The sequence below is a fragment of the Tenrec ecaudatus genome, chromosome 8 (assembly GCF_050624435.1).
Source record: "Tenrec ecaudatus isolate mTenEca1 chromosome 8, mTenEca1.hap1, whole genome shotgun sequence".
NCBI classification, from domain to species: Eukaryota; Metazoa; Chordata; class Mammalia; order Afrosoricida; family Tenrecidae; genus Tenrec; species Tenrec ecaudatus.
This window is the reverse complement of record NC_134537.1, coordinates 647758-673562: the sequence shown is the minus strand read 5'-3', so window position 1 is coordinate 673562 and position 25805 is coordinate 647758. Positions and strand designations below refer to the sequence as shown.

The 25805-nt window shown below is 42.6% G+C and overlaps 1 protein-coding gene across 3 annotated transcripts in view; it reads left to right on the top strand.

Annotated features, from left to right (window-relative positions):
- The first annotated feature begins 258 nt into the window (after positions 1–258).
- Positions 259–25805, top strand: part of LOC142454710 (phospholipid scramblase 1) — a 29081-nt gene continuing 3534 nt past the window's right edge. The window contains exons 1-7 of one of the 3 annotated variants that reach the window (XM_075555900.1): positions 259–395; positions 9175–9203; positions 10351–10431; positions 14317–14501; positions 16444–16486; positions 23233–23453; positions 24524–24685. In XM_075555900.1, coding sequence (XP_075412015.1) covers positions 9188–9203; positions 10351–10431; positions 14317–14501; positions 16444–16486; positions 23233–23453; positions 24524–24685 — 708 coding nt within the window. In that variant the 5' untranslated portion in view covers positions 259–395; positions 9175–9187. Of the gene's footprint in view, positions 396–9174; positions 9204–10350; positions 10432–12676; positions 12821–14316; positions 14502–16443; positions 16487–23232; positions 23454–24523; positions 24686–25805 lie in introns of those variants that run through there. The other 2 variants (XM_075555901.1, XM_075555902.1) reach the window with 2 other exon arrangements.

Below are 25805 nucleotides of genomic sequence, written 5' to 3'. Positions count from 1 at the left end.
CTACCCGCCCCTCGGGGAGAGCGCGGCGGCAGAGGAAATACAGGTCTCGCGGTTCTGGAGTCGGTTCCACGGCACCGCCGGCCCTGGCGCCGGAGAACGGAAGGAACACTCTGAAAGCACCGGGTCGTTTCGACTCGAACACATTCTCAACATCATTTAGTGGAAAGAAAGGCACAGCGCTAACGGAGAAAAGACGCCCCCAGAAGGACATCCCGGAACTGTCCCAGTTCCCGCACGCCCGCAGCCGGCCAGGAGGAAGTGGCCGCAGGCGCCAGCTCCGCCCACAGGCGGCCGCACCCACTCCCGGCTCCCCAGCTCCCGCGGCGCCGCGTCCTCCCGCCGGCCGGCCCCGGAGCGCCCCTCGCCCGCCAGGAAGCGACCGGCGCGGGGAGCAGGTGAGGGCTGCTCGGGGCGCGCCTGGGCCCCTGGAGCCTCCTGGGAGCCGCGGGGCCGGGCGGCGGGGTCGTTCGGGCGCCTTCCCCCTGTCCGCCGGGCTCCGGCCCGTGGCGGTAGGTGGCCGGGCGCGGAAGCGCGGCGCCGCTCGGCCCCGGGGCCCGGGCGGTTTCTCCGCGTCCGGGCGCGCGCGGGGCGGGCGGGCGGGGAGCGGAGGGCAGGGCCACGGGCCCGGGGCTCCGGTGCGGCGGCTCCGGGCCGGGCTGGCCGCCTGGGAAGCCCCGGGAGTGGGGGAGAGTCGCTGGCCGTTTCCTGACCTTCGCAGTGGTGAGATTTACCCTGCGGGAAACCGCCTTTTCTGGGCTCTGCTTCCGCTTCGTTAGCACTGTGCAATCATGCGGAGAAGCCGAGCTCAGGGTCCCCGCCAGCAGACTGGAGTTGTTGGAGGGACAGTTAATAGCGTCACCTAGCTGCCCTTCAGTATCAACTGGTAGCCGGTCGGTGGTACTTGGCAAACGCAGATAACACAACCGTGTTTGCTGGAAGGTTAAGTGAATTGTAAGCCCTTAATGAATTTCAAAAACTACAGCTTTCGCTATGATTTACATCTTAACGTCAAGTCTAAAACAAAAACCAAAAACACCACATCAGAAGCAATGACCACCATCAGGGTAAACGGAGAGTGGATTGGACGTGTCCAGGGCCGCGTCTTGCTTCTGTCCACGATGAATACCCCTGGCGGCAGCAACAGCCAAGAAATCAAGGGACTGTTATTGCATGATCCATGTCTGCTGCGAAAGAACTATTTTCATGTTAAAGAGAAAGCATACTACTACCAGAACCAAAGTACACCTGACCCAGGGCATGGTACTTTCAATTACCTCATATTCCTGATGAAAGCTGGACAACGAATAATGAAGACCAAAGACGGCTTGATGCATTTCAACTGCGGTGTTGGCAAATCATGTCGAATTCCTCATGGACTGCTGGGAAAACAAAAACCTTGGAAGAAGTCCAGCCAGAACGTTTCCTAGAAGACGGAGAGGTTTTGCCTCACAGACGTCATCTTCTCCGGAGAAACCAGTCCCTGAAAAAGGACATTGTCCTTGGTGAAGTTGAGGTGACCCTCACGGAAATGGATCGAAAAGCCCCAGTGGTTGACACTAGGTTGGTGTGAGTCAGAATTGAATACAGAACACTTGACAGCACCAACAACAATACATTTTGGAAATATATGCTACCTACTCCACATGTGAAATAGAAAGTGAAAGAAAGATAGAAACCACTGATGGTTAAAATCAGTCGCACCAGCTGCTTACTTTCCATTCTGTCTGCCCCTTAGGACCTGAGAACTTTTAAGCCCGCTGCTTCATCTATGTGCTTTTGTTACCACACCTCTGAAAGGCCTTTAAGACTAATTAAGCATGTTGATGTAGGTAATGTAATTAAAGCACTGTTTGGGCACTGCTAAAAGTACTCAGCTATTGTTTAACATTGAACTCTATCTGGTTTCCTGTGTTGCTTGATTTATAAACTGATACCTGGAAATCTTGGCATGATCACTTCCCAATTCCAGGAACAGGCAGCCCTTGTTTGTCATAAGAGTTGAGCAGTTTGAAATATGTACTTCAGTGGCATGAAAGCATGGTTTTGATCTCTTCTTCTGTAAACTTTGCAAACAGAACTTTCTTTTATTGCTACCCTGGGGCTTAACATACTTTGAACAAACCAAAGGATATAAATGGATTTCTGTAGTGGATGGAGAAGTGGAAAGTGAAATAGTTGCTCTTTAGTTGAAGCAGCCTTCAAAATTGGAAGGGAACTGTTCATTTGACTGGGAGGAATTAAATAATACCACCCACAGGTTGATTTAATGAACATCAATGAAGCATCCCCTTCTGGACCAGTCTGGTGGCTATGATCTGGCCTTTAAGAGCTTAGCGGGGAAGTGGAGGGGTGCTAGGTGTTCGTGAATGCCCCCTGTGAACCGTGCATCTTCATTTGGGGATCAATTGATTTTCTCTCTCCTCTTTTCTCTCCCCGCTGTTCAGTAACCCCCCTGACTTTTCAGTTCATTAAATAAGCCCACCCCTCTAGTCTCATAGTTCCCTCTGCCTATAAAGGCCTCTCCATCTCCTACAGAAACGTGGGCCATCTGGTTGGTGTTACCGTACTTTCTTAAGGTTTATGTCAGCACTCTTGTTCATGGCAGTGTTCCACCAGGTAAATGATTGCCCCTTCCACTTACTTATGGTATCATTTTCTTTTAGTCATAGCACTTAGAGTATTTGTAATGATATACTGTGTTAATTTTCTGTCTGCTGCATTCATTTGCTCATTGTAGCTTTAGTGCTTGGTACCATGTCTTGCATGCTATACCCCTTTAATCAATACTCTTTGGGATAAAAAACAAAACACAAACTGTGCAATTAATGTTTATGTATGCTTATTTTGATTTGTACTCTACCTTGAATGGTACTGAATCTTTCATCTAAAGCACTTTATATCTACATTGCGTTTTTCATTTTCCAAGTTGGGTTTTTAGTGAGTGTTTTGTTTGTACTACACTGGGCAAAAGTTTTTCATGTGGCCAACAGCATAAATTAAATTTCAAGATTTTTTTTTTGCATCACGTAAAATAGATAAAGATCTTCCTTTAACAAATTTCACTGAAGTCTGGCCATTTGAAAGTATGCCTTGTCCTGAGCACAAAGGACAGACACTGAAGAGCCACCTTGATTCAGGCTTGCGCTATAGGTTTAAGTAGTCATTTAATCTCTTGATTTCTTCCTCTGTAAGGAGTACAGGACACAACACACAATTGAGAGGGAAATCTGGGTTGTCACAGAAGACTTAAAGAGTAATAAAGCAAATGAATGAAAGGGGAATAACCGATCTAAAGGCTTGCTGTTTCTTTTGTCCTTGATGGTGGTGGTTTTGTGAAATGGGACCATCACTATATCATTTGGGTCCCAAGTAATGCACGCGTACTCTTATTCAAGGTGTGCTCTCAGAAATTAGCTCAGAGAAGATTTTTTTTCTCGAACTGGACATGCAGGAGGAAGTAGTTAGAGGAGCCCTTACTGGTACAGTGTATTTGAATTTAGATTCAGCCTCAGCCACCACCCATTTCCTTCCCGTAGTTCACACATGTGGTGGAATCCTAGAATGCTTCCACTTCCTTTTGACTTACCTTTACCAAAAGTAAGTCTCCACAGATGACATGCTTTTTTGCCGTAGATATTAACCACACCTTAAAAATGTGCTTATCCACAACCTAAACAACATGAAAATTATTTGACCTGTGAGTTACCTCAGCAGGTGTCATGTTTCTACCCTCCCTTCTTGCCTAAGAACTGTAAGTGCTGTGGATAATTTCCTCTGAATCCTCCTTCAACAGAGTTAGGAAGTAAACGAGATTACATTTTGTGTTACTTCTGTTTTTGTCCAGAAGTAACTCAGTTTCAATATATAATGATTCAGACTTTTTTTTTAGTATAACACAAATATGGTGTTCTTTCCTGGAGTTCTTTCTTGAATTATTTTTTGAGTAGACTAGTAGAAGCCATTTATTTAAATATATATCATTTCTTTTGAATTATTTAATCAATTAGGTCATAACTGGCCATTTTCCAAACTGAATATCACTATCTTAGACTAAACCCTCAAATTCAAGTAGGCAAGCAAATGGCGAGGGAGGGACCTCATAGGAAATCTTCATTCCTCTGGCATATCGCGTTTTTATCTACCTGGTGTCCAGACAGGTACAAAGAGCACTTGTTATTTTACACCAGAGCTTAGGACACATTGTTTTTCATACTTAAGCTAATTCTGTAGTTGCTAAAGTTCTCAACATTTCAGGAAAGCGCAGACTTAGATTTCAAGATTTCTTTCTGCAGCACTTTGGCCAAAAGGTACTCATCTTCACTAACCATAGCCTAAAATGTAATGTAACAAAATAGTAAGAAAGAGAGCAAATAGGAACTAAGACACCCAGTTTTCGCCTCTGTTTGGTTTATCTTCCTTGAATGTCTGTTCCAGGGTGGAATGATCTCAGAGTCCATGAAAGGAACGCAGTGCATGCTCACAGTTGGTGCTCACTGTGTAGGGCTCGTGCATTTATGAAACGCCATTCCTTAAAGGCCTCTAACTATTCCTAACACAATGTGCACCTTCATCAAGGCTTCTGGCCTGTTTCAACCAGTTTGAACATAGCTGATGCAGTGAAATCAGGACAGACCCAAAGTTTTACAAAGTGGTATCTTGGAACAATGACCAGAACAGGAAACAGTATGGATTGAAGCCCTGAAATGAGAGACTCAGAAGAGGCACAGTGAGCCCTTTCAGAAGCCTGATGTGAAATATTGGCTTCTTGCCTGAACCATGGAGAGTAAAACATTCATGGGGCGTAGCCATCTATGACCTGGGCACCATTGTTTCCAGCTCTGCCATTCAAGAGATTCGGTTGCCATTTAACATGCCCTTCGCCTTTGTTTTCTAAGAGGAAGCTTAAATTTCTCGCTAGGTATCAACCCCAAATTTTTCTGGTCCAGTGATCATTGCAGCTCACCTACACATTTTGCCAATGTGGTCCATTCCAGTGTCACATCGTTGGCCATGACTAACTCAGGAAGAACCAATGCAAAGTCCCATTAGTTGATGAATTCCTCTCCTTAGCCCAACCTATATTTCTAGTTCACATCGGACTTCCCAAACAGAAGCAACTAAGTACTAAGAAGAAATCTTTTTTCTATTTTTTGTCTTTTTAGCTTAAAAAAAAAAAGTGTTTTCCATTTTTGAGACTACCAGCATTCTCACTTTCCATCTTCGTTCACTTGGGAAAGCTTAAATCCCACCCTCCACCCCTCCCTCCCCCAATTCATTGTTTGCACGTTTTAAAAATAATTGCCCTTGTTTCTTTTGACTGTTATTCAGGATTTGCCCTTAATAATGAGTACATTTATGACATTGAAGACAAAAGGGCGTGTGCATGGGGCGATCCTGAAACCCATTGCCATGAAAGAGACTGACCCATTGCCGCTCAGTGGAGTAGAGCTGTACCCTTGGGTTTCTGGGGCTGGAAATTGATAGAAGCCCAGACAACTTTTTTTACTCCCCAAGAGCTGCTGGCACCTTTGAATGTTGACCTTGTGGTTAGCAGCCCACTTGTATCAGGGCTCCGAAAGGGGCAATAGTCCTTCAAGATTGCTGAAATTCCATAGAGCGTGTTTTTTTTAACCAAGCATATTAAAGAACAATTAGAGCAAAGTGGACATAAATAAAAACCTTAGAGATGTTTAGCTCAGTGTGTTAATGAAGGGATAGACTGCCAACGAAATGGATGGGCACAGTGGCTGCATTGATGGGCTCAAAATGAAGACCAGTCGGGAGGCTGGCACAGGACCAGACAGTTATGCTTCGTTGTGCGTCGAGGCGCTCCAATTCCACAGCACCTAATCCCCACCGCCACCTGTGTCTACTGTTGTGTCAGTCTTTTCACTTTCCTGTCTCTGGGATAGACCAGAAGAACTTAAGTAGCCTGGGAAAACCCTGTAGTTCGGTTACACATGGTTGCCTGGCTTGTTACTCAGTTTAGATGTTAATTGCAGAAAGACACCATTGGTAATCCTTTTTTGCTCACTGGTCTGTTGAGAACCAGAGTAGTTGATTTCTGACAAGTTAGTGCAAACTGCTATCAAGCAGTTTTGAGTTATTTAACCACTGCTGAACTACTTCTTAACATGTTTTCTTAGATTATGAAATGTTATATCTAAAGTGGGCAATAATAAGAAAGAGTTTTGAAATAGAAAGGGAAACGGATTCTTCTTACAACTTTGCCTAGATGATGAAAATGTATGTCTAAAGCAGACAATCATAAGAGACAGTTTTGAAATAGAGAAGGAAATAGATTCTTCATCAAGACCAGGTTTTAGGAAGGACATGGGTTGACTTTTACTTACTAATTGAGGTGGCACCTGGGGAGATGTTAATAAAGGGACAGACAGGGCTGTAGTGGGCCTTGGAAAGGGCAAATTTGTCCATATTTGTTTGTGGGTCCAAGAAAAAAACAGCCAGGCAGTGGAGTCGGTGCCCTTTGTGAGCATTGTGGCTAACAGGTGTGAAGAAGAGTGGGGTCTTCAGTGGAGAGATGGGTAACTGAGCTGTGGTGGGAAAGGCTGAAGGCATAGGATAGCCTTAAGGTTAGCCTCTCCCTTCCTCCTAGTGGACAGTGTCTACAAAGCCCAGGCAGAGATTCGGTTTTTCTTACTGTTTTATACTTTATATAAGGTAATTTTCAGTCGTTTAAATGTATAAGAGAGTTGTGCAGTCTTCACCACAATCAGTTTTGGAGAATTGGTTTTTTTCCCATTCTTGTATCCATTATTATTAGCTCCCCACTTCCCTCCACCTCCCCTACTGTAACCCTGAGTATCTGTTCATCTAAATACTGTCTCTATAGATTTACCTATCCTGGATTACATATCATGAAAATTATTTTCCCAAAGCCTCACGAGTAACAACAAAATAAAACATACGAACACTTCAATCTCAAAGTAAAAGGTGAATAATAAAACTAGAGCAACTTAAAATTGGGTCAAAAGGGAAAACAAATGGTAAGATCTTAAATTTTATGCTAACTATAGTTGCCTAACCCAAGCCAAGGTATTTTCAATCCCATGCGTGTGAGAGGCAGACGTTAAAAAGGGAAGATCAAAGAAGAGTCATGTGTTTGAATTACAGTATTGAGAAAGAATATTGCAGTACCAATCCGCCTTGGTAGAATTACAGCCAAGGATGGTGGACCGTGTCTCGTGTACTTTGGCCATGTTTTCAGAGGAGTCCAGTCCCTAGAGAAGGCCATCATGCTTGGTAAAGTGGCAGTGCAAAGGATGGTCTTCGACAAGATGGACGGACACAGTGGCAGCAACAATGGGACCAAAAATGGCAAATGTGAAAATGGTACAGGACTGGGAGGTGTTCGTTCTCTTGTAAATAGAGTCGCTATTGGTCAGGACCACCTCGATACTTGATGGCACCTAACAACAACAACATAATGCAGTAATCCCTGTCGTAGTGCGCTCTGAGGAAGAGCTAGTCACATATCTAGTCAGAGCTGTGGAGGAGTTCTGCCAGTGGATTTTGGGCTTCCAAAATCTAAATCAGTAATAGCCTTCTGCAAACTGGGTGTTAGAATGTAAGCTCTCGTATAATTTCCTCTTCTGGTCTTGAATTTTATTTTTTACAATCCTTGAATCATATGGGCCAGAGTGCTTCTGCCATGTGGACTTAGCTGACACTTCTTTTAGATGGCTACCTCTTTCAACACAAAGTTTTAAGACTCCAGATGCTATTCTTTCTTATAGCCAGGCACGATCTGCTTTCTTTACCACACTTTGCTATAGCACCCATATCTTTAATTATCACTTCATGAAGGCAAGTATTGAATAGGGCCAAATCATACATTGGGGCTAGTGATTAAGTGTGAGCTTAATATCCATTATATATATCCCTGGTCCACTTGACAGGCAGCTTTATCAGCTACTTGAGAAGTAAAATGCCGCATATACTCGACCATAAGCCGGCCTGAGTATAAGTCGAGGTACCTAATTATTACCTGGGAAACTAGAAAAACTGATTGACTCGAGTATAAGCCTAGGGTGGAAAATGCAGACGCTATTGGTGAGTTTCAATAATCAAAACAAATGAAAATAAAATTACTAAAAATGGAGACATCAGTGGGGTAATGTATTTAAATATTTATTTTAAATAAGAAACATAAATAACAGGATAACAAGTCATTTAACATTAGTAAACCAGCACAGTAAGTGGAAAATAGGTTCAACAAAAACAATAAGGTATCAACAATGATACCTTAGGAGTACTATTCCCTGAGCTCAATCAACAACCAAGCTAAAATGTAAAGAGTTAAAATCCTTCAAAACTGGATTCCTCATCATCATCTGTATCCCAATGCAGAGCTTCAGCTGGTGTGAGGTCATCATAGACGCTGTCCTCACTGAGATCACCGTCATCACCATCACTGCCGTCATTTTCATACAAAGCGCAGTCTTCACTGCCATCCATAGCATTACTGATACTACATTTCTGGAAGGCACGTCGCACCATGTCTTCTGGAATGTCTTCCCATGCATCTCGAACCCACTTTGCTGTTAACTCTATGTCAGGCTTCATGAGATTTCCTCCTTTGGTTAGTCGGGCTTGACCAGATGACATCCACTCATGCCACATCCTTCGCACATGGTCTTTAAAAGGCTTATTCAAAGATACACGTTATAGGATGGCTCTGATTGGTTAGATGTGAGTAAACAAACATTCAAAGCCCAGCCCAGCAGTGTCAGCGGGGCTTTGAACAGCGGAGGAACGGCAATCACCCACAAGATGTTACACCTTGCTGGGGTACCACTGACTCGTGTATAAGCCGCACCCCAGTTTGTGCTGAAAAACTCGGCTTATACACGAGTCTATACCGTAAGTAACCTACAGGGGACACTGGTTGCCAGTGAATTTGGCCTTTTGGTTTGGTTCCCATGGAGACGCAGAACCTCAGAAAACCCGTGTAGGGTCACCTGACTGCATGGCAGTTTTGTTTTGACCGCCCCCCAAGATCTCACTAAGGAACGCAGCATGGTGACTACAGCCGAGCTCAACCTGCTAGCTGCTAGATGAACCAAGTGTGGGGTTGTACAACACTAAATGTGATGCTCTGTATCATGTTTGAGCAATTTGTAGGCAGTATTAACACCAGAACTTCTTTTTCAGAACAATTTAAATCATGGACAACAAACAAAGTAAGTAATAAAATCATGTTTATATGTCTTTTGTTCACTTGTTTTTATGCTTTAGAATACAATGTATACTTCACTGTTTTGACTAAGAAGGTATACATGAATATCTACTACATTAATTTTCCTTTTAGAAAAAGCTTAGAGATCTAGTTCTTTTTTACTGCTTCCTTCCCCCGCCCCCCACTATCATGATCCCCATTCTACTTTACAAATCCAGCTAGACCTGAGGATGTACACTGGTGCAGATAGGAACTAGAAACACAGGGAATCCAGGACAGATGATCCTTTTAGGACCAGTGGTGAGAGTGGCAATACCGGGAGGGTGGAGGGAAGATAGGGTAGAAAGGGGAACCCGATCACAAGGATCTGCATATAAACCCCTCCCTGGGGGACAGACAACAGAGAAGTAGATGAAGGGAGACATTGGCCAGTGTAAGACATGACAAAATAATAATAATTTATAAATTATCAAGGGTTCATGAGGGATGGGGGTGGGGAGAGAGGGGGGAAATGAGGAGCTGATACCAAGGGCTTAAGTAGAAAGAAAATATTTTGAGGATGATGTACAACATATACAAATGTGCTTTACACAATGGATGTATGTGTGGATTGTGATAAGAGTTGCACGGGCCCCCAAATAAAATTATTTAGAAAAGAAAAAGCTTAGAGAAACCCTCTAAGAAATTTTAGGCTTATTTGGAAATATATAATTTATACTCTATTACATCAAGATTAGTTTTCTCTTTTCCGTGTGTATGTTATATATGTAAATATTTAAATTATATCAATTGGCAAATACAATATGCTGATTGAGGGTCAGAATTTACCTGTGAAATGAGGGCTTTTATGACATTTCTGTCAAACAGAGCATGACTAAAAGAATAATCCTTTACAATGGTCCTTAAAATTAATTAAATCCACTCCCAGTAACTCGGCTGTCTTATTTTACCTAAAAGAGAATTTGTTCAAAATAAGCTTGTACTGCAAACTGGCTCTGATAACAGGCACAACCTAAGTTAAAGATTCACAGAACGTGCTTCAGTACAGCCAAAGACCATGCAAATGTGCATTGCCTGAGTGCAACACTCCTCTTCTTCCTCACATACATATTGTATGAAAGCAGCAGGGACCGCCTCCCCTTGTCTTACAGGTGTGCGTGTGACTGCTCCTCAGCCAGAACCACACTTCCCAGCTGGGTATGCCCCTCAATACCCACCAGCAGCATTCCAAGGTAAATAGTTTGGGATTTTTTAATTAAAGAAGAAAAAGCAAATCGGTCAATTATTGATACTCTGTAAAGGATATGGGTGTCTCTGAGGATTTCTTTTTGTGTGTTTTTTTGGTTAAAATTCAGGTCATGAAATTTTGGGGCAGCCTCGTTCTTGTTTATTTCATTTGAATATCTATTATTGGGAAAATATGTATATTTTTATAGAGGATAGTGAAAGTGTAAAACAAAGCCAGTAAAAACAGTGGTGAGTAATCATTTGCAAATAAAATATAATAGTGACTTTTTCCCCCCATCAGTAGATCCAAAGTAAAAGCTTTGCTTGGTTCCCCATTTGTTTGGTGATATTGTGCCTTATAGCCTCATGTAGGATTTCCCCATGGTGTTTTTGTGCCACGTCATAGCTCGGGTTACTTATGGCCAGCAGAAGCAATGGGGAAGAGGGACCAGAAACTTAAAGCTGTAATGGAAGTAATGGGACTGCAGTCACCCAGAGGAAAGTCCAGTTTCATTTTCGACAAATAAGGAGGTCTTTACTTCTGTGTACATGCCACTGCATGCCCCGCATTTCTAAGAAAAGTCCTTTTACTTCACAGAAAGGGATTTTGTTTTTCATTTGAATCAATGCATATGCAGGTTTTTTCTCCCCTCTTTAAACGAATGCAGTTGTCATAGTCATGAAAACGATACCTAATGGCCATGCACAGGGTGCACCCAGAGATACAAAGAGTGGCCCACCCCCATTTTGGGTGACATCCTGGGGCTTTCATGTCAAAGAGAAGCCAGTTTGGGCAGAAGGATACATCTTTGTTTTTAGCATGAACAAACTAGTGTTTGTGAGCACGGGTTTTGTTTTTTTTTAATTGTTAAGACTAGAAAACTCCCAGTGGGGTTAGCATCTCATCTGTTTGCATTTAAAAGAATAAGCAGCAGAAAAATGGCAAACATCAAATGGGGTCGTTCTCAACCTTGACTGAACTTTAAGTTTCACTCAAGGGGCAGTTTAAAAATCTAGTGCATAAAAGCTAAATCGCCATCTCTGTTGTTAGGATGAAGGCCTTGGTAGCATATCAACTCCCCCTTTAGCATGTCCAGAGGATGGAGACTGGACAGTGCCTTGCCATTCTTCCTGCTCAGAAGTATCCTGGCTGCATTTCTTCCAGAACAGATTTATTCCTCCTCCGGGCCGGGCACAGTGCAGAGAATATGCAGTATTCCTCACTGTAATCATAATTCAGATGAATCAGTTCTTTGGTTTTCCTTGTTTATTGTCTGGTTAGGAGATGATTGAAAATACCATGGCTTGGATCAGGCAGACACTCTAAAGATGTCACTTGTTACATATTTACCCATGCAATAAGTCATTTGATCTTCTTTTACCCATGCAATCAGTCATTTGATCTTCTGACTGCTGTGTCCATGGGTGTTTATTGTGGATCCTTGTAAAGTGAAAGCCTGGACAATCTTAATCTTTTCTCTGTAGGATGATATTTCCTATTAGTTCAAAAACCAAACCAGACTCACTGCCATTGAGTTGATGCTGATAGAATTGCCCCCTGTGAGTTTCTGAGACTTAACTCTTTACAGAGAGTAGAAAGCCTCATCTGTCTCCTGTGGAGCAGCTGTTGGTTTCAAACCGCCGACCTTGCAGTTTTCAGCCCAGTATGCAACCACTGTGCCACCTGGGCTCCTCAGTCATTAATCCTGTTGTGAGGGTTTTGTTTTCTTTGTATAAACCCTCCTGAAGAGTGTCATCTTTGATCTTCATCCGTAAGTTCTTTCAGCAAGTAAAGTCATGCCATCTGCAGATTGTATCTTGTTAATAAGTCTTCCTCCATTCCTGATGCCACACTTTTTTTCATATCTAGTTTGTTGGATTACTTGTTCAGCATGAGATAGAATAAATCTGGTGAAAAAATACAGCACTGACACTCACCTTTCCTGATTTTAAATCACATAGTATCTCCTTGTTGTTTAAACAACTATCTACAGGTCTATATACAACTCATCTGGCTTGGTCTATTCCTGAAATGGTCTCTAAACTCATGGGGGAAATATTCAAGGTTGGACTTTGGCTCTTTTGATTTATTTTAATGATCTTTTAGCTTCAACTTCAACATGAACTACTGGGCTCAGTCTGACTGATAACATCTCTTTCCACAGATAGTCTATTGGATTCCATCCAGTGAGATCCACCTGTCCAATTCTGACTCACAGCAACCCTAAAGGACAGAGCAGAACTGGCTCCCGGGCATTTCCAAGGCTTTGAGTCTTTATTTCTTCCTCCGAGTGGATGGTGGATTTGAACTGCTGATTGTGTGTTTAGCAGACCCATGTGTACCCCACTGCATCACCAGGGATCCTGTTTGGAGCTCTGGCTTCTATCATAGAGGTCATCTTTTCCAGCTAGCATGCCCTCTTCATTCTTTCCACCTTGTGTATTCCAGTCGCCACCCATTATTCCCACCTGCTTCATCTTTGTTCTGAGTATTTGGTGCATACATTGAATAATAATAACAGTAATAAGCCTTGTTGGTTTAGGGATATTGTCCTATCACTAACAGTGTTTTCTTCAAGATAGGGTGTAATGTACAACCATAAATTCTTATAAGGGTGGTGTTTGGAGAATTATTAACCAATGTCTAATACTTAAGGATCCCTGGTTGCACAGTGGATTGAGTGTTGGGCTGCTAACCTCAAGGCTGGTAGTTCAAACCCACCAGTTAAAGATGAAGCTGTTTTCTCCCATGAAGGTTTATAGTTTCAGGGAACCTAAAGAGCAGTTCTAGTCTGTTACATAAGGCTCCTATTAGTCAGAAGCAGCTAACTGGCATGGGCAGTTAGGTTCTATAATTTTTCTCATGGTACTTGGAGTATAATGCAATCCATCCATAGCTCATTAAAATTAGGGGATACACAAATTAATTCATATTTAGAATTCGAAGTCTGTCCAAGGAAATAAGAAGGTTTGTATCTGGGAGATCCTGTCAGGGTTTCCTAACTGTGGAATGACCACATTTACACCAGACCCTTCCTTATTTCTGGGGGCCCAGTATGTGCAGTGTAGTGCTGACCTTTCCCATGAGATGTCGTAATTCGGATCATCTTTGACAGGTGCTTTGGCTTAAATATACTTGGCTCACAGCCTATATGTGGGGCCTTTCACCCACTGCCATTTCTCTAATCAATGCGAATTTTCCAGAACCTTCCAGTAGGGGGATCTAAATCATTGTTTACTTTCTTTTAGTTTCTAAAGCATTAAAGCACATTTTCATTTGAACAGTATAAGGCACTGTGTTCGGCCAGGTTGACTAGATAAACAAGTTCAGTGACACTCATACATGTGTAGGAAAGAACTTTATATCAAGAAGTATTTGTATATCGGCATAACATCCCAGCCCAGTGTAACTCAAGTCCATAAGTCCGATACTACTCCCTAAGTCCCTCTTCAGACTCACGCAGCCATAGGCAATGATGTACAATGCAAGGAGATCACAGGCCAGTGGGTGCAACATCTTGAGGCTCCGATGGCAGTAAACACATCTCCAGGACTCCAGCAGCCATCAGGATCAGCAAACTGGAAGTCAAAGGGAGAAAGCAAGGCCTGTTTGACAGGCTGGACCCTACCCCTCCACTTTTATATATCTTCAAATTGACATGGAATTACTTAACTGCCACAGGCATGAGCTAAGTCTATTAGAGTACTACTTTTAAAAATAGAAATAGATGTGAAACCACAGATCAAATAATCAAAAACTGTCTGACAGATTACAAACGTAAACATTAACTTTTGCGTATAAATAGCTAGCGTAACCCTAGAAATGTTTGCTACCTTTATTTTACAAATGACTTTATTTATTGATATGTTGGGACCTCCTGGACATGCAGGCTACCCTGGCCCCCAGGCCGGCTACCCACCCCCACCAGCTGGCTTTTACGGTGCCACCACCACTGGCTTTCCTGTCCAAAATCAGCCGGTGTACAGTCAGCATGGTGGCCCTGCCGGAGTACCGTGGATGCCAGCACCAGAAGTGCCACTGAACTGTCCACCTGGATTAGAATATTTATGTCAGGTAATTTCAAGTGCATACAATGTTCAGTAAAAAATGATGGTACTTCCTGTTACAAATTAGCAAATGATTGCTTTACGAAAATGTAAAATACTAAGATAACACGAATTCATCAAAGCCAATTTCACTTTTCAAGCAAAATACAAATGTCTTAGGAAACTTCCATGATCTTAGTATGCTATAATCTTGACTGTAATCGCCAATGACCCCCAGCCCCCACTGTTCCGCTAGAAATGAGACAAAACTGCTGCCATGGAATCCATCCCAGGTCCTGACAACCCTCTACAGAGTTTCCTGAGTTTTGAGTCTTTACGGGAGCAGACAGCCCTGTCTTTTTCTCACAGAGGGGCCAGTTGGGTCAACCCATCAAATCTGCTCACAGTTCAGTGCTGACTGGCAGCGCCCCAGAGTTCCTCCTGATCGCCATGATTATGAGAAAGTTTGGGAAATCGTGCTTACTAAATGTTTACTGTAGTAGCCAGTAATATGTTAAGCACTGTTTCTAACCTTTGTTATAAACATATGCATGTATCAACTGAGTCCTGGTGGTGCTGTGGTTTGGTATTGGGCCGCTAACCTAAGGGTCAGTCAGTGGTTCAAACCCACCAGCTGCTCCTTGGGAGGAAAACGAGGCTGTCTGCTTTCTGAAAGCTTCAAAGTCTTAGAAAACCTACATAGTGTTGCCATGAGTCATAATCTACTTAATGATGCCAGTGGGTAGATGCTTAGTTATTACAGTTTTAAAGAAAAGAAATTCAAGTATAGGGAAATGAAAATAACCTGTCCAGGTCAAACAGTGAAGGAAGGAAATGGAATGAGCTTCTATTGCAAAGACCTCAGTTTGGGACTCTGTTGTGCTCTTTATTTCCTGGCAGTCGAAGAGAGCATTCAGTAAAGCTGGAGTTTCAGAAAGTAGTCACAAAAGGCATTGGCATTCTGCTTAAAATATAACTCATGTTTTAATTATAATTAATATAATTTTATTTGTGTTATGCTGGCCGTATTCTTTAGAGGAACCAAATTTATAAATTCTCCCCATAAGAGGAAGAAAAATAATCCTGGATTTTGATGTTACAAGTCTGGCAGTCTTTAGAAAATGAAGTCTTTTGTATCCATTTTATCAATAGACCCCGTGACATAAAAACAGGGTTTTTTTTGGTAAGTGAAATGCCCCCATTGCACTCTGGATGCATATAATTACACACAGTGCAATTGGAGAGCACATGTTCACATGACAGTCCTTTCAGTAGGTCTTTTGTTATGCAGGAAATATTCTAAATTTGATGTTTTTAAACTGGGGAGGGTGTCACCTACTACAAGTGATATCAAGTACACTTTAAAAGAATAATTTTTAATTATAGAGAATAGCCCTTTAAATAGATTTAAAAGTGTTAATTTTTTTTGCCCTAATCATTTTCTTTTTTTTTCTTTTCTTTTTTTACATTTTATTAGGAGCTCATACAACTCTTATCTCAATCCACACATATACATACATCAATTGTATAAAGCACATCCCTGCATTCTTTGCCCTAATCACTCTCAAAGCATTTGTTCTCCACTTAAGCCCTCTGCATCGGGTCCTCTTTTTTTTTCCCTCCCTCCCGTGTTAATATTTCATAAGTCCTTTATAGGAGGAACATTATTTTTTCCTTTTATTTTCTAACTTATATAGTGATTTTGGTATAACTTGTTTTTATTTTAGGTAAGTGGGCCCACTATAGTAGTAGGTAAAAACATTCATTTCTTGAAAACTTTCAGTAGATTGTTTTCAATGAAAAATACTTTAGTATGAGTTTCACACTATAAAATAACATAAAGTATGCTTATATAGTGATATTATAATTTGAATTAATTAGAAATATTTTAAATGTAAGATATGAATAGTCTATTTAGTTTTTTAAAATTTCCTCTGACACGTTTAAAGCTAATTTTTTTTCTATAATAGATTGATCAGCTGTTGGTTCATCAGCAAATTGAACTTCTGGAAGGTATGTATTCATTTTGTTGACCATATTTCTATAAATATAGGAGATTATGATTAAAAGTCTGTCACCACCAATAAAGCACTCTTTCCAATGTGGGAAGAGTAAATCTCCTTATTTACAAATTTCTTTTTGTGCTACAATGAAATGATAAAGATTTCTGAAAACAGGTTAAATAGCAAAAGATCGTTATCACTGGGTAGCTGTCCTCATTATGAAGATAATTAGATGCTCATATTCAAGTTCAACTTGAAGCCAAGGAAAAGTCAAACAAGTCCACAAGAGCCAAAATACAGTCCAAACTCCCTTTAATCCAATCAACTTTGATTCACAGTGATGCTGTAAGACGGGGTAGAACTGTCCCTGGGGGGTTCTGAGGCTGTAACTCGTTACAGGAGTTGAAGGCCTCCTTATTCCTGTGGAGCGGCAGGTCGTTTCAGATGGCCAGCTCGTACCCATATGCCGCCAGCGCTCCGATCTTAAGTACAACCCACCTGAATCAGAGGCCACTCAAGAAAAGAGCTGACATTTTGAGCAGGGATGCCAGAAGAGCTGAGCGTTGTATGAGGACATCAAGAACATTGTACATGAAAAAGTGTACGGTCATTGGAAAGAAGCAAAACATCAGCCGGGATGGGAGAAGAGATTGAAACTTGCTGTGGTATCTACGGCTAAAGAAAATGGGAGAAATGTGGAAGTGAAAAAGCTGAACAGAAAATTTCAAAGGGCAGTTTTATGACAAAAAGTACAGTATTGTAATGAAATTTGCAAAGACCTAGAGTTAGAAAAACAAAAGGGAAGAAAATGAAGAAAAAACTCAAGCCTCTGTACAATACTGAAGGATTCTTTGGGCAAAATAATGAATGCCGAAAGCATCAAAAGAAGAGAGAAGGCGTGCACACACTCACTGCCCGCAAGAACTGGTCTGCATTCAGCCACTTCAAGAGGTAGCATGTGTGTACGAACTAGTGGTGTTGAGGGAAGAAAACCAAGCTGCGCTGCAGACACTGATGAAAGAAAAGCCCAGGAGCTGAGGGAAAGTCGCTTAAGTGATCTAAACAAGCTGAGGACGCACTGGAGCTGCCCACTTGTCTCTGCCAAGAAATTTTAGACAGCTGCCTGGCTTACAAACTGGAAGAGATCCATATTTGTGTCCGTTCCAAAGAGGGGCGACCCAACAGAAATTAGAAAATCTGTAATAATGTCATTAATATCACTTACAAGTAAAATTTTGCTGACGGTAATTTAAAAATTCCCCACTTGTCTGTTTTGTTAAACTATGATAGCTTGTATGTATCTGTGATGCCGGAAGCTATGTCACTGATAGTTCAAATGTCAGGGTCAGCCCAAGAGAACAGGATTCAGCAGAGCTTCCAGACCAAGGAGAAAATGGAGGACTCAGATCCCAACATTGGAGGAAGGAGCTGACAAAACTTTATAGATTTCAAACATTGTCAGATACTAAAGGCCTAATGAATGGAATCAGGGCATTTGAAAGGCAGCTATTTGGCCAACTGACTGGAAGAGACCCATATTTGTGCCCCTCCAAAGAAAGGGGACGCTACAGAATGCTCAAACTAGAACACTACCACTGATACCACATGCAAGTAAAACGTGGCTGGAGATCACCCAGCAATAGTTGAAGCAGTGCATGGACATTGACTGCCAGAGGTTCCGGCTGGATTCAGAAGAGGATGTGGAACAAAGAATATCATTGTTGATGTCAAGTAGTTCTTGGCTGAAAGCAAAGAACCCCAGAAATGTTTGTTTCTGTTGTATTGACTAAGCCAAGGCATTCAACCGTGTGGCTCCTAGAAAACTATGAGTAACCTAGAGAAGAAAGGAATCCCAGAACACTTCACTGTGCTCACGTGGAGCTGGCACCTACATCAAGAGGCAGGCAGTTGTGTGAAGGGAGCAAAGAAATCCAGAATGGTTTGAAATCAGGAAAGGTGTGTGTCAGGGTTGTATCCTTTCACCATACGTATTTAATCTGTGTGCTGAGCAAATAGTCAGAGAAGCTGGATTATATGAAGAAGAATGTGGCATCAAGATTGGAGGAAAGGCTTATTATTAACATAAGCCTTGCTGAAACTGAGGAGAGATTGAAGCACTTGCTGATGAAGGTCGAGGATTGCAAGCCTTCAGTATGGATTACAATTCAATGTAAAGAAGGCCCAAATCCTCACAACTGGACCCATAGGTAGCATTATGATAAAGGGAGAAAAGATTGAAGTTACCAAGGATTTTTATATTGCGTGGGTCCGCAAGCAATGCTCATGGAAGCAGCAGTCAGGAGATCAAAAGATAAGCTGTATTAGGTCAATCTGCTGCACAAGACCTCTTTAAGATTGTTGAAAAACAAAGATGTTACTTTGAGGACTAAGGCGCACCTGACCCAAACCATGGTATTTTCAATTGTCTCATATGCATGTGAAAGTTGAACTGAACATTGAATAAGAAGAATCCATGCATTTGAAGTATGGTGCTGGAGAAGAATATAAACGTTACCATAGACTGCCGAAAAGACAAATCTGTATTAGAAGATGTACAACCAGAGTACTTAGAGGCAACAATGGTGTGTTAGTCGGGGTCAACCAGAGGGGAAAAATGCAGAGACTCTCGTGTGTAAGAGAGAGTTTTATATCCAAAAGTACTTTCATATTAAGAAAACAACTCAGTGCAGTCCAGATCAAGTCCATAAGTCCGATCTTAGCCCATAAGTCTGATATTAGCCCATAAGTCTGATACTAGTCCATAAATTCTTCTACAGACTCACGCAGCACATGCAATGATGCAGAAAGTAGTAAGATCACCGGCCAGTGGGTGAGAAATCTTCTGGAAGCATCTCAGTGCTGGTGCGGCTTTCCATGTGGCATCTCCAGCTCCAGGGCTCTGGCTGCCATCAGCATAGGTTCATGTGGCTTGTCAGCAGGAAGGTGAAGCAGAGAGAGAGGCTGTCCTGCCTCCAGGGAGGAAGAAGTAGTTCCCAGAGTCCTCATAAGAAGGCCATGCCCAAAAGGAGTTCTTAATCAGGCTTTGACCTGATTGACAGGCTACACTCCACCCCTTCATTCTTTTATCAAGTTGGCATAAAATTGTGTAGCTACCACAGATGGCAAGACTTCATCCTACATACTTTGGGCATGTGATCAGAAGAAAGCAATTCCCGGAGAAGGATGTGTTTGGTAAAGTAGAGGGTGGTAACAGAGAGGAAGGCCTTCAAAGAGATGAGTGACACTGCCTTCCAAAATGGACTCAGCATGGGAACAATCGTGAGAATGGAGCAGGACCAGGCAGTGTTGCAATCTGCTGTACACAGGCTCACTTTGGGTCGGAACCGGCTCTATGGCGCCTTACAACAACAATAATTCATTAGTGGTTATGGGAGCACATAAATGGGGAGCTGCCAGTGATTCTGGCCAGAAATAGAGTAGGATTTTGACAAATCACAGAGAATACCAGACAGGTGTTTATTTGTGTTTTATTGACTGCTAAGACATTCAACTGTTTGAGTCATGAGAAAACTGGATGACAGTGAAAAGAATGGGAATTTCTGAAGAACTCATTGTGCTCATTTGCATAGTACCTATAGATAGAACAGAAGACAGTTGGTCAAACAGGACAAGAGAATGCTGTGTAGTTAAAAGTTATTAAAAGTGTGTGCCCAGGTGGTATCCTTTCACCATAATTATCCAATCTGTATGCTGAGCAAATAATCTGAGAACCTAGACTCTTGATAAAGAATGTGGCATCTGGACTGGAGGAATATTTATTAACTATTTTTGAAATGCAGGTGATATAACCTTGCTTGCTGAAAACAAGAAGGACTTGAAGCATTTGCAGATGAAAATCAAATTAAAGACTATATTGATTGAAATTCAATGTAAAGAAAACCAAAATCATAATTGGATCAGTAGACAAGATCATGATAAATGGAGAAAAAGATTGAAGTCAATAAATATCATTTTGCTTGGATCCACAATCAATGTTCATTGAAGTAGCAGTAAAAAAAAATCAAGTAATGTATTGTATTGTGGGTAAATGTGCTACACAAGACCTATTCAGAGTACTGAAGATCAAGGATGTCATTTTGAAGACTAAGGTGTGCTTGATCTAAGCCATGTTGTTTCCAGTCACCTCGTGTGGAAGTTGCACAGTGAATAAGTAGGGCCACAGAAGAATAGAGACATTGAATGTACTGCCAGAACAACAAGTCTGTCTTGGAAGAAGTACAGTCCTCTTGAAGCTAGGACGGCAAGACTCCATCCATGCTTTGGATATGCCCTTGGGAGAGTACAATCCCTGGGGGGGGGGGGGGGCGGGGAGACATCTTGCTTCATAAAGCAGAGGGTTAGCAAAAAACAAGGAAGTTGCTCAGTGCGATGTACTGACACAGTGGCTGCAACAATGGGCTCAAACAATAACAGTCCTGTGGGAATAGCACATTCATTCACGTATAGAGTCACTATCACAACAACGGTGTCTTTACTGCCTTCTCTGTAGGAGCACACACATGAAGCATATATAAAAATGGAGATTTATTTCAAGAAAGTGCCTTCACAATTTTGGCAAGTTCCAAATCCCGAAGTTAGAACAGACTGGAGGTTTCTCTGAACTCCCATGGTAGCAAGGGCTGATGAAGCCAAAGTCTGCAGGTCACATGACAGGCTGCTTATCTGTTCATGTGCTAAAACTGCATTCGTATCCAGGAACTGACTGAGAGGATAGTGAGGCAAATGGAGCATGGAATGCAAGATCAAGAGAGAACATTTTTCCTGAATTGGTCATACCTCCAAAGAAACCCCCTCAGGGCAGATTACGTAACACCTGCAAAGCCACTGAGCATTTATGTTTTTTCCACAACAGGAACAAATCTGCGAAGGGAGCTCAGCATTCTTGAAAAGTGCTGTGATTGGGACCTGACCATGGGATTTGAATTTAGACACCCACCCGCAGTGGGGCTACTTGGACCCCTCAGTGGTAGGGGCCAAGTGCCCCAGAGGCATGTTGGGTGTGGCTATTGTAGTGCACAGCAGAGACTAAACAGTGAGCACAATAGTCAGGCCTGTATGGATTTATAGTGCTGGCTGGGTAGACATGGCATTCCTGGGAGGGTGACAGATGGGATACCTATTCCCCACTTCCTTAATCTATCCATGTGGAAGAATTCTAAGTCAGCAAATGTCAATTTAAACTAAATTTCCAGAATAGAGAATCCAGCCCTTCAATCAGTTCCCATACATGAGCCAGTTTACAGGCCCACAACCCATTCAATGAAAGGCCCCTTGAGGAAGGGTCTCATCACACTACTAAAAATTGGCACTGTTGGTCTTTCTCTCAGCCTTCCCCAAATATATTCTTTAAAACATGGCTGTTCATGTGGAGAAAAGGAAATAATCTGATGTTTAGTTATTCCTAGTCACTGATACTCAATGGGCACTAATTCCAGGAGACCCAGAATGATTTAAAGGCACTCACCAGTCAGGACTGTGGGGTGGGTCATTAGGGAGGACTTGCAGGCAGATGGAGGTCAAGTTATTAATAGTCATGGTTCAGTTCCTTCTTGGCAGTGGGTCTAGTGGGGCCACAAACCCCACTGGGTAGCTCTCTACCCAGTACCAGAGTGCAAAATTGGAATAGGCATACTCACTAACTAGCAGAACCCTCACATTAGATCACTGACATACGAAATAAAGTATGTTGTGGCAAGAAGAACCAAGTGAAAGCCATTACAACTGGGTTTATCTAGGAAAGTAGGAAACCAGGAGCAATACCATGTGTCTGGGGGGTGCAGAGGTTAGTGTCACCTGAAGGGTTTGAAGACTCCAGGGGGGTGATTCCCACCTTCTCTCCTATTTGGCTTGTGCATCTTAGAGAGTGACAGATCATTGTAAACTTAGCCAGTTGGTGCCTCCAGTTGCAGCTGCTGTCCCAGATGTTGTTTCATTGTCTGAGCTGGTTTTGTGTTTCCAGTGAACCCATCCTAATCACCACGCCCATCCACAGCGGTGCATCAGCCCTCAGCAGCAAAGTCACCCTTCTGACACAACTTTATGGAATGAAACTTGTAATTTCGCTAGTTTAATACCAGTTCTTTTCTTTTGCCTTGTTTCTCTCTGTGGACATTACCTCTCCTCTCTTCTTTTGCTCTGCTCACTATCATTGAAAAGTTGTGCATTGGCAGAGAGCCCTAGCTCCTGAGCCTGCCATATTGGCTCTCTCCTTCCGCACCAGTGGCCATAGCCAAAAACATGCTGCGCCTGATCCTCGGTCACGCCAAGAAGCACCGAGGGTGACACCTCTCTCTGTTCTCTGTGGAGCTGGAGGTGCTGAAGCAGCACCCCATGCCACGCTTCTGGTGTTATTTAATCCAGATGTCAGTTGGGACAGAAAAAACTACCCAGAACCATGGAATAAACCGGGTCCCCATGAACAGGATAAGCTCTTCGCAGTGAATTTGAGTTGCAGCAAACTGAAGAGAGGAGACCCTGACTTCTGAATGAAGTGTTTTTCCATAAAGCTTCTCAGAATGAAGGTCTTCCAGAAGTGAGCTGCACAATTTCTCACTGAACAAGGGTCTCTGTCTCCCTAAATGCACAAGATCATGTTGCTGTGTCATGTTGGGGTTTTCACGGAATAATAGACATCTGAAACCTGAAAGTTAAAAATTGTACATCTTGGTATTATAGTATCTTAGGACAGTTCAGTATTTTTTAAATAATGCTGATTATCGTTTCCTTTTTTTTCAGTCCTAACAGGTTTTGAAACCAATAACAAATATGAAATTAAGAACAGCCTTGGTCAGAGGGTTTACTTCGCAGTAGAAGATACTGACTGCTGTACCCGAAATTGCTGTGGGTCTGATCGACCTTTTACCATGAAGATTCTTGATAATATGGGCCGAGAAATCATGATGCTGGAGAGGCCACTGCGCTGCAGCTCCTGCTGTTGCCCTTGCTGCCTTCAGGAGGTTGGTGAGGATTGCCACATAGCCTATACAGCAGCTCTTTGAACCTTTATAATCAAGTGAGATTTAAAGGGAAAATGACCCATGAGTTCTTGGTTTAGACTTTCGAATGAATTTTAAGGGAAAGAAAGCAGGTGAAAACAGTAAGCTATTTCCCTTGGCCTCCAAGCTGTGTTTATTACAGGGCTGAACTTCCATTCGGGATCAGTCTTGATTGATACCCAGGGAAAGCTAAGAGAGCAGAGGGTCTTAGTTTCCTCACCAGAAGCGCCCGTTAGAGGCCTGGTCAGCTCCAAGGAGTGCAACCACCGATTGAGAAGAGCACATTCAGCCTGTCACTTTGTTTCCCTGGCAACCTACTAAAGAATGGCCCTGGAGAGACCCCTCTGAAAGCTGTCAACTCCTGTGTTTTTCATTTCCCCATTAAAAAGAAAGAAATGTGTATATTTGAACCCCCTTTTGTAATAGTAAAACTTATAGGTGGGACACCTTTACCTTTCTGGTATACCCTGTTTGACAGCCCGTGCATAGAAACGTAGAGGAGAAGCCAGTGAGTGAGTGCACTGTGAGGAAAGTGGAGCCTTTGCCTCTCCCACCTCATGGACTCCAGACCAGCCCTACCTGGTCACACTATGAAAACATGCAACCGAGATGCAAACACACGGATTACTTGATGTCTATGGCTGCACTCATTTTGGGGGATAGCTGAAGTCATTCATTGTAAATCCCTTTGTTTTCCCATTCCTTTTATAGGAATATCAGGGGAAATACTCAGGAATTTGATAGGGACACATTTTCTACATACATGGCTCCCCACCATGTAAAGAATACATTCTACAATTGGCTCATTGAAAGGGCCCTGTGCAATCTTTCCATACAGATGGGGAAACTAAGGTACTTCCAAGGTTATGCAGACCCAGTAAAATCATGTTTTTCAGTAGATGCATTAATGTGCATGTGGTTCTTAGACTAGTACCTTCGGCTTAAGAAAATATTCAATAAATGGGAGCGGCTAGACCTGTTAGTATTACTGTTGCTGAGTACTGTTCCAAGGGCTTTCCCCACTTTTGCAGATAGAAATCCAAGCACCCCCCGGCGTTCCAGTAGGTTATGTTATTCAGACCTGGCACCCCTGCCTGCCAAAATTCACCATTCAGAATGAGAAGCGGGAAGATGTACTCAAAATCGCTGGCCCGTGTGTTGTATGCAGCTGCTGTGGAGATGTTGACTTTGAGGTAACAGATGTGATCACGTCATATTACCTGCTAATGTGATAAAATATGCTTTCCAGATGTAAGAAGAGTATCATTCCATAGGATGTGACAGATACAGGAGGTAATATCTATGTGCTCAGACGTCAAAAGGAGATAATATGCCTTTTTACTTAACTTTGGTCAGAGGCTGTTACTGCCTTGATAAATGTCACTGGAGAGTTTGTTAAATGGGGAAAAAAGAGAGAGAGAAACTGGACATGCAGTCAAGTAAGCGCAAGTCATGGAATGGGTTCTTATCTCAGATCACCAACATCATCAGCCACTGCACACTTCACCTTTGCCCTACAAGGCCTTCTGAAATGTTTTGATGGCAGTTGTTAGCAGATAAGACACCGCCATATACAAGAGGGGATTTGAATTAGTCTGGTTTGCACAATAACTCTTCCTAATAAACCACCAGGCAGACTCTGCAGCTTAAGCCAAAAGCATACTCATGGTTCATCAGCTCAGCTCGGTGGCTTTGATGTAGCCACAGGGTGGGTTCAGGTCTGCTCTGGGGCTCTCACAGCCGAAGCTGCCTCGATCATGGTTTTCCAATGGCCATCAAACGAGGTGGCCAGCCACATTTAAGATCTCGGTTCTTGTGACATCATGTAGCAAGTCACAGAGCCAAGTAGAAGATCAAGAGTCGGGGATATTTAACGAACAGTAACCCATGGTAGAATACAGTTTCATATCAATTGATTTCTGCCATCCCTCTGCCTGCACCCAAGTACAATGAGTTGGCTGCTTTTGGTTTCCCTCTGTTTATATAGCATATCCCAACAGAAAGCAGGGTGTCACGTCCATATGGTGCTTTGTGTACATTCAGAAGGAACACCTTCCCCTGGGTTGACACAACACCACTTGTACGTAGCTTGGTGAGTGTTTCTCGAAGCTTCTACGGTTGCCCCCATAGCTGGGTACATTAGTCCTGGGCACAGTCAGTTATCGTGACCCTGGCCTTTCCTGTACAAAACTAGAAACCAAAGTTTTCTTTGAGCTCTTTAATACTCCCTTTCCTTTCTTTTTATTTTAGTGTTGTCGCCTTTCCCTCTAAACTGCCAGCCTTCTTGTGGAGGCTCTGCCTCCCCACCCTCCA